We start from the raw sequence: 17,515 nt of genomic DNA, 5'->3' as shown, positions 1-17,515 counted from the left end.
ATTATGTGGTTAATTATAGGCTAGATGTCATAAATTACACTTTCCAGCTGTGCAATAGATCACATTGCTGAAGTCACTGATCAAGTCTGGAATCCCCTACAATTGAGGCACTGTGCCCATGGCTCAGCATTCATCCAGACATTAAGCGTGAAATTGAATTGACCATGTAATGGGCCCTAGTGCTGTACCGCCCTACAAAGGTAAAGTGCAGTAACTATGGTAACATTGAAACTGAGTAAAGGCTTCAAAGCCTTGGAATTAGGTTGGATATTGTTGATGCTGCAGTTTGTAATGTAATGGGCCCTAGGGCTGTACCCCTACAAAGGCAAAGTGCAGTAACTATGCCAACATCAAAGCCCTGGTATGAGGTTGGATATTGTAGATGCTGCATTTTTTTTACATACCAATATCTCTAAAACGGGACACATTTGGCCCATAAAGCTTTGTCACAAGATAAAGGAGGTATTATCAAGACCATTTTCAAGTCTAAACTCAACTTTGACAAAATATGTTACTACTGCACAAAATATGTAGTTGCTGTTACAAGTAATTGACATTTTTGGTACAGCTAGTCTGTCAGAAAGAAAAGAGTAAACTGCCGTAGTTTGGAAGGTCTAGTCAGACTTTTTTACTTGAGCTGCATGTAAATTCTGTCAGACGGGATTTCCCCAGCCAAAGTAGCTAGTGGGCGGAACTATGTGTCATCCTCAGACCCATTATTTATATGTCAATAGGACTCGCCTTGAGTTGTTTTTAGCCTGTTGAGTTTCAGGGAGCATTGTGGTGTCATTGGGTGCCATCAGGTCAGACCAATGTTGGCCTACCTACTTACCACCGTACCACTTGTCAGTCCCGCCACTCTTTTCTCTGCACCCCCTATTGTATGGCCTCATGGGAAGGAAAAAAAAAAACCTCTTCTTGACCAGTGACCCGTGAAAATACTCCCACCCACCCCAAATCCTGACGCAGCCCCGGCCGGCGGCCTAATTTAGACATCCCACCACCCCCCTGCATCCCACTGTGCCCCCCTCATTGCAACCACCCCGCACCCCCCATGCTGTGCTAACAGGGGAGTGACAACAGGCCAGTGGCTACTCTACTCAATTGAGAGCTAACTTGTCAATTTTCCACAGTCATTTGGGGCCTGGCTTGAATGCTTTTGAATGGCGTTTTAATTTAAACACTGGTGAGCATGCTGGTTTTGTTGTGTTGTGTTGATGTAGCCAAATGTCTATGTCTTCATTAGTATGGAGTCAGTTTGAATTGGGAGTGTGCCAGGATGGTCGGGCTGCTCTGCTCGTGTGTTGCTCTCAGGCCATAAGGATGCGACAGGGTTGAAGTCTCAGCTCAATATCTTGACGGTTAACTTTTTCTGTTAATTGCCTGTACATTGTGTGTGTGTGTGTGTGTGTTCAGTGTGTGTTAGAGTTTAAAACATTTCCGTTGATGGCCACTGTATTGATTGTGGATTTTTTGCTGTTAAGAGCTTGTTAATTGTATACGTGAGTGTGTTTGCATGTACACATTGTCCATACCATGAGGTTACGGTTTGAAAGCATCCCAGTAATGGTCAATGCATTGCCCTGCCCTGTAATTTAAGTTAAAGTGCGTGCGTGCGTGCGCGCGTGTGTGCGCGCGTGTGCGTGCATGTGCGTGCATATGCGTGCGTACACATTGTTCATACCACTAGGTTGCCATCCCAGTAATGGTCAATATATATATATTTTTTTCTGTTAATTGTGTGTGTGTGTGTGTGTGTGTGTGTGTGTGTGTGTGTGTGTGTGTGTGTGTGTGCACGTGTCCAGTTTGGAGCTGAGTTCCGGCGCTTCTCCCTGGACCGCTCGAAGCCCGGCAAGTTCGATGAGTTCTACGGGCTGCTGCAGCACGTGCACCGCATCCCCAACGCCGAGCTGCTGGTGGGCTACGCCGACGTGCACGGAGACCTGCTGCCCATCAACAACGATGACAACTACCACAAGGCCATCACCACGGCCACGCCGCTCCTGCGCCTCTTCCTGCAGAGGAAAGGTACAGTGGAAAGCACCTTGTCTGTCTGTCTGGGCTGTCTGCCTTCCTCTGCTGGCTCCTTGTACATTTGCAAATTGAAATCAATGTGTGTATTTGCAAATCAATGTGAGAGGTGCAGGTTGAACCAATATATATTTTTAAATTATTATTATTGTATACAACTGATACTGTGGTTCAAGGTCAGTGTCAGCTGATAGTTTTGGAGTTTTGGAGACTTTGCTATGGGAGGGTGTACAAATAAAGGCGTCATCATTAACTAGGAAGTACCGACATGATGACTGATGTGAGTCATTTCTACATATTTGCTCCTTCAAATGGTCTGTGCTGTGTGGTGCTGGTCTTAGTTGGTGTGTCAGTCTGCAGACTTGAGGATGACATTTTTCAGGAATTCCCGTGAGTCCCACGGGTCCTGCGGGATTCCCGCGGGATGGGAGTCAAAATGTTAAAGATGAATGGGAGCGGGCAGGAGCGGGAATAAAGATGAATGGCAGCGGGCAGGAGCGGGAATAAAAATGAACGTGAGCGGGAATGGCCCTTATTTTTTCTTTAAAAAACAAACAAAAAAAGCCTAGTTTTTTAAACGAAACGGAATTGGGGTTGATTTTGAGTGGGAGTGGGAGTGGGCAGGATTGGGAGACATTCTTTTCAGGAGTGGACGGGATGGGATTTGTTTCTTTTACTCCAGTCGGGGATGGGACGGGATGGGATTTTTTTTCTGGGACCGGGATGGGACGGGAGTGAAAATCCTCTCCTGTGTCATGCTCTACTGCAGACCTGCTGTGTAACGGGCTACTGCTGGTATTTTTATGCCACTAGCAGGAGGGCAGCTCCTCCTAAGCTCCTCTCTGCACCAGTTTAGGTGCCATTAGGGCGGCCGAGTGGTCTAAATGTGTCAGCACCGCGCCCGCCCGCTCAGGGACCAAGGGCAGGACAGTAGCCTGTGGCGATAGATAGTTAGTGGGTGTCCTGACCTACGCTTGGCGACGTGAAAGGTGAAAGATGCCTGAAACTGCTCGCTCTGCCTTCTCCCTCTCTCAGCTGCTTTCATGTTGGAGATATTTGATCTCTTTGGAGATATCACTATCAGTTTTTTTGGCCGTAATGTTTATTTTATTTGAACAAGTTTGAGTGTGTACGGTCAACTGACGTTCTGAGGTTACGTTTGGTGTGAAAGGAAGTCACCTCAAACCTCAATGTATTCTCCTGCTTGCTGCTTACGTGGTGTTGGAGATATCGTATCAGTTTTGTCAATAATGGTTATTCCTTTGGTTGAATGTGTATAGTGGGTTTAAGTTCTGAGACTATGTTTGGTGTGAAAGGAAGTCGCCTTAAAACCTTGTATTCTGCTACTGTTGCTTACACACTGGAGATATCATATCAGTTTTGTCAACATTGTTTTGTCATTTGTTTAAGTGTGTACAGTCGGCTGATGTTTGGTGTGAAAAGAAGTCACCTCAAAACCTTGCTGTACTGTATCCTCCTGCTGCTGCTTACGCGTTGGAGCATCTCATTGGAGATATCGTATCAGTTTGTCAGTAATGTTTATTTCATTTGGTTGAATGTGTATGGTGGGCTTAAGTTCTGAGGCTCGCTGGCTGGCTTGCATGTTGCGGATGACTCATCTGAGCCGTGAGGGGTTGCAGGGCACTCCTCCTCCTCACTCCTCACTCCTCCTCTCCCGTGGCCCTCCCCTGTCCTCCCCTGTCCTCCTCACTCCTCCTCTCCCCTGTCCTCCTCACTCCTCCTCACTCCTCCTCTCCCCTGTCCTCCTCACTCCTCCTCACTCCTCCTCTCCCCTGTCCTCCTCACTCCTCCTCACTCCTCCTCTCTCCTTCTCTCTCCTCCTCACTCCTCCTCACTCCTCCTCTCCCCTGTCCTCCTCACTCCTCCTCACTCCTCCTCACTCCTCCTCTCCCCTGTCCTCCTCACTCCTCCTCTCCCCTGTCCTCCTCACTCCTCCTCTCCCCTGTCCTCCTCACTCCTCTCCCCTGTCCTCCTCACTCCTCCTCACACCTCCTCACTCCTCCTCACTCCTCCTCACTCCTCCTCTCCCCTGTCCTCCTCACTCCTCCTCACTCCTCCTCTCCCCTGTCCTCCTCACTCCTCCTCACTCCTCCTCTCCCCTGTCCTCCTCACTCCTCCTCACTCCTCCTCACTCCTCCTCTCCCCTGTCCTCCTCACTCCTCCTCACTCCTCCTCACTCCTCCTCTCCCCTGTCCTCCTCACTCCTCTCCCCTGTCCTCCTCACTCCTCCTCTCCCCTGTCCTCCTCACTCCTCCTCTCCCCTGTCCTCCTCACTCCTCCTCACCCGCGGCCGCCCTCCCCTGTCCTCCTCACTCCTCTCCCCTGTCCTCCTCACTCCTCTCCCCTGTCCTCCCCTGTCCTCCTCACTCCTCCTCTCCCCTGTCCTCACCCACGGGCGCCCTCCCCTGTCTACGCTCAGGATTAAGTCCAGTCAGATGTTCATGTTGTGAATTAATACAGACTGAGTTGGGAGTCTTACACAGCATGTCTTAATCTGTGCAGCTCCTAACTGTGCAACTTGCAGATCCTCTACTCCTCAGATAAACCACCCGTGTTTTGCAGATTACATGTTACGCTGTTAAAACCTAATTGTTTTTCTTTGTTGGGACTAATTTTTCGTTTCAACCTGGGGATTATTTTGAGTTAATATTATGCATATGGGATTATACTCCATGTTTACAGCCCAGATAGTTAATCGGCAGGCAGGCAGGCAAGGCAGCTGGTCACAATGTCTTAAGCATTGATCATTTTGATTATGGTCATTATTACACGTGTCATTGCCATACAATGCACCAGGCCAGGTCTGTAGAGTTTGCTACGGAGCGATGCAGTGGGGGCATACTAAGTGGTTTAAGGGTAGCCTAAATCTGGTTTATTTCACACCAGAGGTAATCGCAAATCTGACAGAGGACTAGACCCGTTGTTGACATTTGCTTCGTGGAAACAAAGCACCGCTTGGCTCTCCTATTAGTCTCATTACAACATGCTTCTAAATTAAACCACCACAAGTTTAGCCACTTACACCACTTCTGTGGCGCAGGGTTACCCTCCTCCACCACCAGAACCATGTTGTGTGTAGTGGTTTTGGCACATATTTGGACTGCTGTGTTGAGCCAGGCACGGTTGTGGGGGCGCCAGGTTCCAAGCTGTCTCGCTGTGCCATATGACCTATGGAGGCTAAGCCACTTTGTCAGGAGGGGATTAGAGGGGTCACTGTGGAACGCCATGAGGGCCGTCCTGCCTGCCTGTTTCCCTGCCTGCCTCCCTGCTTCCCTGCCTGCCTGCTTGTCTCCCTGCCTGCCTGCCTCTCTGCCTACCTGTCTGCCTGCCTGCCTGCCTATCTGTCGACTCTTCTCCCTGTTTATCTGCCTGCCCTTCTCCCTGCCTCTCTGCCTCCCTCCCTGCTTCCCTGTCTGTCTGTCTGCCTCTCTGCCTCTCTCCCTGTCTCTCTCCCTGCCAGCTTCCTTTCCTGCCTGTCTGTGCTTCAATTACACGCTAGACGCTAACGTCCTGCTGTAGTGACCTGGCCTACCACTGTGGAGGAGTGTGCTGAGCTAGCCACACACACACACACACACACAAACACACACACACACACACACACACACACACACACACACACACACACACACACACACACACACACACATTCACTCCCCCACACACATGCCCAATCCCCCACACAAGCAGTGCACTGCACAGACACACACCCCTCCCCTTGATCCAACCTAAACAACCCCGCAGAACACACACAGACACTCACCCCCAGGCAGAGACTTTATTGTTGATAAGTTGAGGTCATGGAAGGGCCTTTTTTCTGTTGTCGTGGTCACCCAACCAAAGCTTCCCTGAGTGGCCGTGTTGGTGTCTGACAAGGGAGAGAATGCACAGTGCTCATATCAAACATCGTACAAGTGCCGACTGGATGCTGGACCAATAACTTTAAATGGAAAAGAAATACTGGACTCTCCGAAACGTGACTCGTTCAGACATGCTGTCCTTAATCAATGTGCTAATGAACTCTCATTTGGGAGCATAGCAGACTTTTTTGTATTGGTGTCTTATATAGTTGTTTTGGGTAGGGTGCGGTGTGCACATCCAAAGTCACTTGTTGCATGTGCCAGACAAAAGTGTCAGACAGTTTAACTCTTTCCCCCATAATGACGAGTTTTGACGACCCCCCCCCCCCTTCCCTATCCTTAGTGATGAGATTTGAAGACCCGTATGAAGGGCTTCCGGATTTTTTCCCCAAAGTTAGTCACAGTCGTGACCAATAGTATTAATACCATTAAATACCGATAGGTACCAATGAAAATATGTAATATGTCTTGTGTTTCAGGCAAATTAAAGCGGCAATGTTTCGATACACATTATACAGTCGACAATCAAAGTTCAAGAGAGTCCTTGTGCACAAGCCCTCAGTAATGCAGGTGCAGGTGTGAGGCAGGAGAAGGTGAATCAATTAACAAAATTCAAGAGACACCACACACTGCTTACTTTTCTTTACTTTATTTTTCGGAGCGAACAACGCGTTTCGCCCAATGCGTCATCAGGGACCTAAGTGGTGGCTACGAGGTGCTGCCCTTGAAGACCTCTCAGATTAGATCAGTGGTTCCCAAACTGGGGGTCGCGGAGGCACTGAAGGGGTGTCGCGGACAAAAGGGACATTGCATAATTTAATAATTTGGTCATTAAAAGTATTCACTTGCATGATTCAAGTATTGGCTGTCCTGTGGAATTCTAGCAATCTGAGCAGAGCACTATTCATGGAAAAAAATTGCTGAGACGAAAATATTCCAAAAGTCCAAAAGGGAGGTCCCCGCAGAAAAAGTTTGGGAAGCACTGGATTAGAGATAGTGTGGCACGGCGTGCTGCTCGTATTAACTGCCACCCCAGATGCAGAAGATGACGAGATGAAAGGCATTGTAAATACAGCAAGATAAATAAGTAGGTCAGGTTAACACTGTATAACATTAGTCTCTTTGTGTGTGTGTGTGTGTGTGTGTGTGTGTGTGTGTGTGTGTTGTGGATAGTGTTTTACTGGCTATGGATAGGAAGTTGAGAATACAGTACTGTTGTTACCATGCTTTACCGTTACTGAACTGTTCCTCTATGTGGCAAAGTAAGAAGTTGGAAATTCCTGTAGTCAGTGAACCAATCAGTGGCCTGCGTCACTCGGCAGCTCTCCGCGCTTTTTGACAGATGTAGAAATAATTGGAGCGGTGCACCTGAGCTGACCATGTGAAGGTCCAAGCGTGGGTGTCCGTCCTTGTTGTATGGGGTTTGGAGACAACGCCAAGGGGCTTCACATGTCTCTGGTCCTGAGGACTCAGATTACCACTACATAAGCTTCAATGCTCCTAGGCCCAACCGTACAATTCACGCAAGCACGCACGCACGCACACACACACACAACCTCTAGCCAGCCATCAAGACAAACGGACATACCCACACATGCATGCACACACGCATTGCACACACGCACAACCTCTATCCAGTCATCAAGACAGACACACACACACAGACCCTTCCCTTCCCCTGTTCAGTCTGACTCCGTTGCGTCTGAATGAGAGTGTTTGGCCCAGCTTGCTCTGGTACTGGGTCTGGGTATGGGTCTGGGTCAGGGTGCTGGGTCAGGGTGCTGGTGCTGGTGCTGGTAGTTGAACCTCAGGTCAGGTCAGCTCTCCAGAGAGAGGCCTGCCCAGCAGCAGAAAGGCTTTATCACTGTCCCTGTGTTGTGGCCATCTCTCTCTGTCTCTCTCTCTCTCTCTCTCTCTCTCTCTCTCTCTCTCTCTCTCTCTCTCTCTCTGTTTCTGTAAAGTAGGGATGTTTCGTAACCTATTCTCTTTTTCCTTTTTACCTACTAAAATGATCAAATTACAGTTATTGAACAGTTTACCAAGGTAGAATCCATGGCAATGAACATGATAAAATGCATAATTGTTAAACAAATCTATTATTCACCCCCGTTTTACGGACAGATGTTTCTTGAGGTTACGAAACATCCCTATTTGACTAACTTTCCCATTTTAAGAGAGAATAAAGATGTTATTTCAGTTTTGAAGGGATATCCCTTTATATTTGTTATCCCCTCTCATTCTCCTTAATTATCTTTAAGATTTAAGAAGGTCATAAATTTTGTCAGGGAAAAAATGTCAGGTGGGTATATCAGATTCACTCTGTCTAATGCGCTTTTGAAGATCCAGGATGAGAGAACCATATTTTCCCCCCAGAACATGCCAGGTGCCTGAGATTTTGTGGGAATTTTTTTTGGCATGTAAAGATGAGGTACAACGAGTTTCATCAAATTTCAGTTGTTACTTTAGGAGATACAACAGTTTGATCTATTTGACTTGGAGGTTACAAACATCCCTATCCGCTTGTAAAAAAGGTTACAACATCCCTATTCATATCCTTATCCACATTTGCTGAATATAAGGACTTAGAGAGTAGGGAGCAAAAATATATTTACAGGATGTCATAAACACATCGGAAGGTACTGAAAACAGTCTCTATGTTAACCCTCCAGCGACTGGTCTGTTTTTGTGGCCTGTTTTGCTAATCTGACCGAGCGGGGTCATTTATGACCGAAGGAGTTAATGTAGAAATACCACTATATAAATTCATTTTTGGGGTTCATTAAAATTTATTTACATCTTGCACATACTTGTCCCTCATCTAAATGAAAAAAATGTGAATTTGAACATTTTATTGTTTTGCTAAAAATTAGTCAAACTTATAGTATATTGCTAAATATGATGTATGCCCTCATTTGCATATGTTAACATCAAAATACAAAAAACATCCAATACATTTCTTTCTTCTCTCAACATCAGTAATCAACTGAGAAAGTTTCATGGTGATATCTATCATTTATTTTTTTGCCTATTCACCTGCAGTAGTACCTTAAAGGCCAACTTCCATTAACACACAGTTTTACGCACTCCTTTTGAAAATCGGACAGTCACCCCAAGTTAAACTCACAGGCAAGGTTCTCATAGCGGTGCGTCACCTCACCTGACTGTATTTCCCGGTGTTTCCCAATTAATATTAACAATGCAGAGAAACGAGCGAATCACGAAAACCTTTCTTTATTGTGTCACATCGGAAGAAGGCGTTGCCCAAAAAGGTTCATCTGAGCAGCTGAATTCATGGTCAATGTATTTTAGGGTGTAACTTGGGGATACCTGTGCCAAAGTAGCTCAACCCATACCTTTTCTGAAAGATCTTGAAGTGTAGATGTCATTTAATGCATGCAAAGCCATGTCCAACTAGACTACAGGTCAAATATCTGACCTAACATATAGTAACTAAGCGTTGCATACTGAAAAGCTGAATTCATGGTTAATGTGTTTTAGGGTGTAACTTGGGGATGCCTGTTCCAAACAACCTCAAACCATACATTTTCTGAAAGCTCCTGAAGTGTAGATGTCATGTAATGCATGCAAAGTCATGTCCATCTAAACTACAGGTCAAATATGTCACCTAACATGTAGTAACTGAGCGTTGCATACTGAGCAGCTGAATTCAAGGTCAATGTATTTTAGGGTGTAACTTAGGGATGCCTGTTCCAAACCACCTCAAACCATACATTTTCTTAAAGCCCTTGAAGTGTAGATGTCATTTAATGCATGCAAAGCCATGTCCAACTAGACTACAGGTCAAATATCCGACCTAACGTGTAGTAACTAAGCGTTGCATACTGAGCAGCTGAATTAATGGTCAATGTGTTTTAGGGTGTAACTTTGGTATACCTGTGCCAAAGTAGCTCAAACCATACATTTTCTGAAAGCTCTCTCAGTGTAGATGTCATTTCAGCTATGGAAAGCCATGTCCAACTAGACTACAGGTCAAATATCTGACCTAACATGTAGTAACTGAGCGTTGCATACTGAGCAGCTGAATTAATGGTCAATATATTTTAGGGTGTAACTTAGGGATACCTGTGCCAAAGTACCACAACCCATACATTTTCTGAAAGCTCCTAAAGTGTAGATGTCATTTCATCTATAGAAAGCCATGTTTAACTAGACTACAGTTCAAATATCTGACCTAACATGTAGTAACTTAGCGTCGCATACTGAGCAGCTGAATTCATGGTCAATGTATTTTAGGGTGTAACTTGGGGATACCTGTGCCAAAGTAGCTCAACCCGTACCTTTTCTGAAAGCTCTTGAAGTGTAGATGTCATTTAATGCATGCAAAGCCATGTCCAACTAGACTACAGGTCAAATATCTGACCTAAACTGTAGTAACTAAGCGTTGCATACTGAGAAGCTGAATTCATGGTCAATGTGTTTTAGGGTGTAACTTGGGGATGCCTGTTCCAAACAACCTCAAACCATACATTTTCTTAAAGCTCTTGAAGTGTAGATGTCATGTAATGCATGCAAAGTCATGTCCATCTAAACTACAGGTCAAATATGTCACCTAACATGTAGTAACTGAGCGTTGCATACTGAGCAGCTGAATTCAAGGTCAATGTATTTTAGGGTGTAACTTAGGGATGCCTGTTCCAAACCACCTCAAACCATACATTTTCTTAAAGCTCTTGAAGTGTAGATGTCATTTAATGCATGCAAAGCCATGTCCAACTAGACTACAGGTCAAATATCTGACCTAACATGTAGTAACTAAGCGTTGCATACTGAGCAGCTGAATTAATGGTCAATGTGTTTTAGGGTGTAACTTTGGTATACCTGTGCCAAAGTAGCTCAAACCATACATTTTCTGAAAGCTCTCTCAGTGTATATGTCATTTCAGCTATGGAAAGCCATGTCCAACTAGACTACAGGTCAAATATCTGACCTAACATGTAGTAACTGAGCGTCGCATACTGAGCAGCTGAATTCATGGTCAATGTATTTTAGGGTGTAACTTAGGGATACCTGTGCCAAAGTACCACAACCCATACATTTTCTGAAAGCTCCTAAAGTGTAGATGTCATTTCATCTATAGAAAGCCATGTTTAACTAGACTACAGTTCAAATATCTGACCTAACATGTAGTAACTTAGCGTCGCATACTGAGCAGCTGAATTCATGGTCAATGTATTTTAGGGTGTAACTTGGGGATACCTGTGCCAAAGTAGCTCAACCCGTACCTTTTCTGAAAGATCTTGAAGTGTAGATGTCATTTAATGCATGCAAAGCCATGTCCAACTAGACTACAGGTCAAATATCTGACCTAAACTGTAGTAACTAAGCGTTGCATACTGAGAAGCTGAATTCATGGTCAATGTGTTTTAGGGTGTAACTTGGGGATGCCTGTTCCAAACAACCTCAAACCATACATTTTCTTAAAGCTCTTGAAGTGTAGATGTCATGTAATGCATGCAAAGTCATGTCCATCTAAACTACAGGTCAAATATGTCACCTAACATGTAGTAACTGAGCGTTGCATACTGAGCAGCTGAATTCAAGGTCAATGTATTTTAGGGTGTAACTTAGGGATGCCTGTTCCAAACCACCTCAAACCATACATTTTCTTAAAGCTCTTGAAGTGTAGATGTCATTTAATGCATGCAAAGCCATGTCCAACTAGACTACAGGTCAAATATCTGACCTAACATGTAGTAACTAAGCGTTGCATACTGAGCAGCTGAATTAATGGTCAATGTGTTTTAGGGTGTAACTTTGGTATACCTGTGCCAAAGTAGCTCAAACCATACATTTTCTGAAAGCTCTCTCAGTGTATATGTCATTTCAGCTATGGAAAGCCATGTCCAACTAGACTACAGGTCAAATATCTGACCTAACATGTAGTAACTGAGCGTCGCATACTGAGCAGCTGAATTCATGGTCAATGTGTTTTAGGGTGTAACTTGGGGATACCTGTGCCAAAGTACCACAACCCATACATTTTCTGAAAGCACCTAAAGTGTAGATGTCATTTCATCTATGGAAAGCTCACACTATGTTTAACTAGACTTCAGTTCAAATATCTGACCTAACATGTAGTAACTTAGCGTCGCATACTGAGCAGCTGAATTCATGGTCAATGTATTTTAGGGTGTAACTTGGGGATACCTGTGCCAAAGTAGCTCAACCCGTACCTTTTCTGAAAGCTCTTGAAGTGTAGATGTCATTTAATGCATGCATAGCCATGTCCAACTAGACAACAGGTCAAATATCTGACCTAACATGTAGTAACTAAGCGTCGCATACTGAGAAGCTGAATTCATAGTCAATGTGATTTAGGGTGTAACTTGGGGATGCCTGTTCCAAACAACCTCAAACCATACATTTCCTTAAAGCTATTGAAGTGTAGATGTCATGTAATGCATGCAAAGTCATGTCCATCTAAACTACAGGTCAAATATGTCACCTAACATGTAGTAACTGAGCGTTGCATACTGAGCAGCTGAATTCAAGGTCAATGTATTTTAGGGTGTAACTTGGGGATGCCTGTTCCAAACAACCTCAAACCATACATTTTCTTAAAGCTCTTGAAGTGTAGATGTCATTTAATGCATGCAAAGCCATGTCCAACTAGACTACAGGTCAAATATCTGACCTAACATGTAGTAACTAAGCGTTGCATACTGAGCAGCTGAATTAATGGTCAATGTGTTTTAGGGTGTAACTTTGGTATACCTGTGCCAAAGTAGCTCAAACCATACATTTTCTGAACGCTCTCTCAGTGTATATGTCATTTCAGCTATGGAAAGCCATGTCCAACTAGACTACAGGTCAAATATCTGACCTAACATGTAGTAACTGAGCGTCGCATACTGAGCAGCTGAATTCATGGTCAATGTATTTTAGGGTGTAACTTAGGGATACCTGTGCCAAAGTACCACAACCCATACATTTTCTGAAAGCTCCTAAAGTGTAGATGTCATTTCATCTATAGAAAGCCATGTTTAACTAGACTTCAGTTCAAATATCTGACCTAACATGTAGTAACTGAGCGTCGCATACTGAGCAGCTGAATTCATGGTCAATGTATTTTAGGGTGTAACTTAGGGATACCTGTGCCAAAGTACCACAACCCATACATTTTCTGAAAGCTCCTAAAGTGTAGATGTCATTTCATCTATAGAAAGCCATGTTTAACTAGACTTCAGTTCAAATATCTGACCTAACATGTAGTAACTTAGCGTCGCATACTGAGCAGCTGAATTCATGGTCAATGTATTTTAGGGTGTAACTTGGGGATACCTGTGCCAAAGTAGCTCAACCCGTACCTTTTCTGAAAGCTCTTGAAGTGTAGATGTCATTTAATGCATGCATAGCCATGTCCAACTAGACAACAGGTCAAATATCTGACCTAACATGTAGTAACTAAGCGTCGCATACTGAGAAGCTGAATTCATAGTCAATGTGATTTAGGGTGTAACTTGGGGATGCCTGTTCCAAACAACCTCAAACCATACATTTTCTTAAAGCTATTGAAGTGTAGATGTCATTTAATGCATGCAAAGTCATGTCCAACTAAACTACAGGTCAAATATGTCACCTAACATGTAGTAATTGAGCGTTGCATACTGAGCAGCTGAATTCACGGTCAATGTATTTTAGGGTGTAACTTGGGGATGCCTGTTCCAAACAACCTCAAACCATACATTTTCTTAAAGCTATTGAAGTGTAGATGTCATTTAATGCATGCAAAGTCATGTCCAACTAAACTACAGGTCAAATATGTCACCTAACATGTAGTAATTGAGCGTTGCATACTGAGCAGCTGAATTCACGGTCAATGTATTTTAGGGTGTAACTTGGGGATGCCTGTTCCAAACAACCTCAAACCATACATTTTCTTAAAGCTCTTGAAGTATAGATGTCATTTAATGCATGCAAAGCCATGTCCAACTAGACTACAGGTCAGATATCTGACCTAACATGTAGTAACTAAGCGTTGCATACTGAGCAGCTGAATTCATGGTCAATGTGTTTTAGGGTGTAACTTAGGGATACCTGTGCCAAAGTATCACAAACCATACATTTTCTGAAGGCTCTCGTAGTGTAGATGTCATGTCAGCTATGGACAGCCATGTCCAACTAGACTACAGGTCAAATATCTGACCTAACATGTAGTAACTGAGCGTCGCATACTGAGCAGCTGAATTCATGGTCAATGTGTTTTAGGGTGTAACTTGGGGATACCTGTGCCAAAGTACCACAAACCATACATTTTCTGAAATCCCCTGAAGTGTAGATGTCATTTCATCTATAGAAAGCCATGTTCAACTAGACTACAGTTCAAATATCTGACCTAACATATAGCAATTTAGCGTTGCATACTGAGCAGCTGAATTCATGGTCAATGTATTTTAGGGTGTAACCCAGGGATGCCTGTGCCAAAGTACCACAAACCATACATTTTCTGAAATCTCCTGAAGTGTAGATGTCATTACATATATGGAAAGCCATATCCAACTAGACTAGAGGTCAAATATCTGACCTAACATGTAGTAGCTGAGCGTCGCATACTGAGCAGCTACTGTAAATTCACACTCAGTGTATTTTACGGTGTAACTCAAGGATACCTGTTCCAAACAACCTCAAACCATACATTTCCTGAAGGCTCTCTTATTGTAAATGTCATTTCATATATGGAAAGCCATGTCCAACTAGACTACAGGTCAAATATCTGACCTAACATGTAGTAACTGAGCGTCACATACTGAGCAGCTGAATTCATGGTCAATGTGTTTTAGGGTGTAACTCAGGGATACCTTTGCCAAAGTACCACAAACCATACACTTTCTGAAAGCTCCTGAAGTGTAGATGTGATTTCATATATAGAAAGCCATGTCCAACTAGACTACATTTCAAAAATCTGACCAAACATGTAGTAACTGAGCGTCGCATACTGAGCAGCTGAATTCATGGTCAATGTGTTTTAGGGTGTAACTTGGGGATACCTGTGCCAAAGTACCACAAACCATACATTTTCTGAAAGCTCTCTTAGAGTAGATGTCATTTCATATATGGAAAGCCATGTCCAACTAGAATACAGGTCAAATATGTGACCTAACATGTAGTAACTGAGCATCGCATACTGAGCAGCTGAATTCATGGTCAATGTGTTTTAGGGTGTAACTTGGGGATGCCTGAGCCAAAGTATCACAAACCATACATTTTCTGAAATCGCCTGAAGTGTAGATGTTATTCCATCTGTAGAAAGCCATGTCCAACTAGACTACAGGTCAAATATGTGACCTAACATGTAGTAACTGAGCATCGCATACTGAGCAGCTGAATTCATGGTCAATGTGTTTTAGGGTGTAACTTGGGGATGCCTGAGCCAAAGTATCACAAACCATACATTTTCTGAAATCACCTGAAGAGTAGATGTTATTCCATCTATAGAAAGCCATGTCCAACTAGAATACAGGTCAAATATATGACCTAACATGTAGTAACTGAGCGTTGCATACTGAGCAGCTGAATTCATGGTCAATGTGTTTTAGGGTGTAACTTGGGGATTCCTGTGCCAAAGTACCACAAAACATACATTTTCTGAAAGCTCTCATAGAGTAGATGTCATTTCATATATGGAAAGCCATGTCCAACTAGAATACAGGTCAAATATGTGACCTAACATGTAGTAACTGAGCATCGCATACTGAGCAGCTGAATTCATGGTCAATGTGTTTTAGGGTGTAACTTGGGGATGCCTGAGCCAAAGTATCACAAACCATACATTTTCTGAAATCACCTGAAGTGTAGATGTTATTCCATCTATAGAAAGCCATGTCCAACTAGACTACAGCTCAAATATGTGACCTAACATGTAGTAACTGAGCGTCGCATACTGAGCAGCTGAATTCACGGTCAATGTGTTTTAGGGTGTAACTTGGGGATACCTGTGCCAAAGTACCACAAACCATACATTTTCTGAAAGCTCTCTTAGTGTAGATGTCATTTCAGCTATGGAAAGCCATGTCCAACTAGAATACAGGTCAAATATGTGACCTAACATGTAGTAACTGAGCGTCGCATACTGAGCAGCTGAATTCACGGTCAATGTGTTTTAGGGTGTAACTTGGGGATACCTGTGCCAAAGTACCACAAACCATACATTTTCTGAAAGCTCTCTTAGTGTAGATGTCATTACAGCTATGGAAAGCCATGTCCAACTAGACTACATGTCAAATATCTGACCTAACATGTAGTAACTGAGCGTCGCATACTGAGCAGCTGAATTCATGGTCAATGTGTTTTAGGGTGTAACTTGGGGATACCTGTGCGAAGGTACCACAAACCATACATTTTCTGAAAGCTCTCTCAGAGTAGATGTCATTTCATATATGGAAAGCAATGTCCAAATAGAATACAGATCAAATATGTGACCTAACATGTAGTAACTGAGCGTCGTATTCTGAGCAGCTGAATTCATGGTCAATGTGTTTTAGGGTGTAACTTGGGGATGCCTCTGCCAAAGTACCACAAACCATACATTTTCTGAAAGCTCTCTTAGTGGAGATGTCATTACAGCTATGGAAAGCCATGTCCAACTAGACTACAGCTCAAATATGTGACCTAACATGTAGTAACTGAGCGTCGCATACTGAGCAGCTGAATTCACGGTCAATGTGTTTTAGGGTGTAACTTGGGGATGCCTGTGCCAAAGTATCACAAACCATACATTGTCTGAAAGCTCCTGAAGTGTAGATGTTATTTCATCTATAGAAAGCCATGTCCAACTAGACTACAGGTCAAATATGTGACCTAACATGTAGTAACTGAGCGTCGCATACTGAGCAGCTGAATTCACGGTCAATGTGTTTTAGGGTGTAACTTGGGGATACCTGTGCCAAAGTACCACAAACCATACATTTTCTGAAAGCTCTCTTAGTGTAGATGTCATTACAGCTATGGAAAGCCATGTCCAACTAGACTACATGTCAAATATCTGACCTAACATGTAGTAACTGAGCGTCGCATACTGAGCAGCTGAATTCATGGTCAATGTGTTTTAGGGTGTAACTTGGGGATACCTGTGCGAAGGTACCACAAACCATACATTTTCTGAAAGCTCTCTCAGAGTAGATGTCATTTCATATATGGAAAGCCATGTCCAAATAGAATACAGATCAAATATGTGACCTAACATGTAGTAACTGAGCGTCATATTCTGAGCAGCTGAATTCATGGTCAATGTGTTTTAGGGTGTAACTTGGGGATGCCTCTGCCAAAGTACCACAAACCATACATTTTCTGAAAGCTCTCTTAGTGGAGATGTCATTACAGCTATGGAAAGCCATGTCCAACTAGACTACATATCAAATATCTGACCTAACATGTAGTAACTGAGCGTCGCATACTGAGCAGCTGAATTCATGGTCAATGTGTTTTAGGGTGTAACTTGGGGATACCTGTGCCAAGGTACCACAAACCATACATTTTCTGAAAGCTCTCTTAGTGGAGATGTCATTTCATATATGGAAAGCCATGTCCAACTAGACTACAGTTCAAATATCTGACCTAACATGTAGTAACTGAGCGTCGCATAC

General features: G+C 43.7%; 1 protein-coding gene across 1 annotated transcript in view; it reads left to right on the top strand.

The window, feature by feature from the left end:
* The window catches only part of pard6b (par-6 partitioning defective 6 homolog beta (C. elegans)), a 47,075-nt gene that overhangs the window by 1,300 nt on the left and 28,260 nt on the right, over positions 1-17,515 (top strand). The window contains exon 2 of the mRNA XM_063207934.1: positions 1,806-2,028. Within this exon, the coding sequence (XP_063064004.1) occupies positions 1,806-2,028 (223 nt within the window). The remainder of the gene's footprint in view (positions 1-1,805; positions 2,029-17,515) is intronic.

This window comes from Engraulis encrasicolus, chromosome 10 (genome assembly GCF_034702125.1).
Source record: "Engraulis encrasicolus isolate BLACKSEA-1 chromosome 10, IST_EnEncr_1.0, whole genome shotgun sequence".
NCBI lineage: Eukaryota > Metazoa > Chordata > Actinopteri > Clupeiformes > Engraulidae > Engraulis > Engraulis encrasicolus.
The sequence above is the reverse complement of the archived record's forward strand: the minus strand, read 5'-3'. Positions and strand labels throughout refer to the sequence as shown.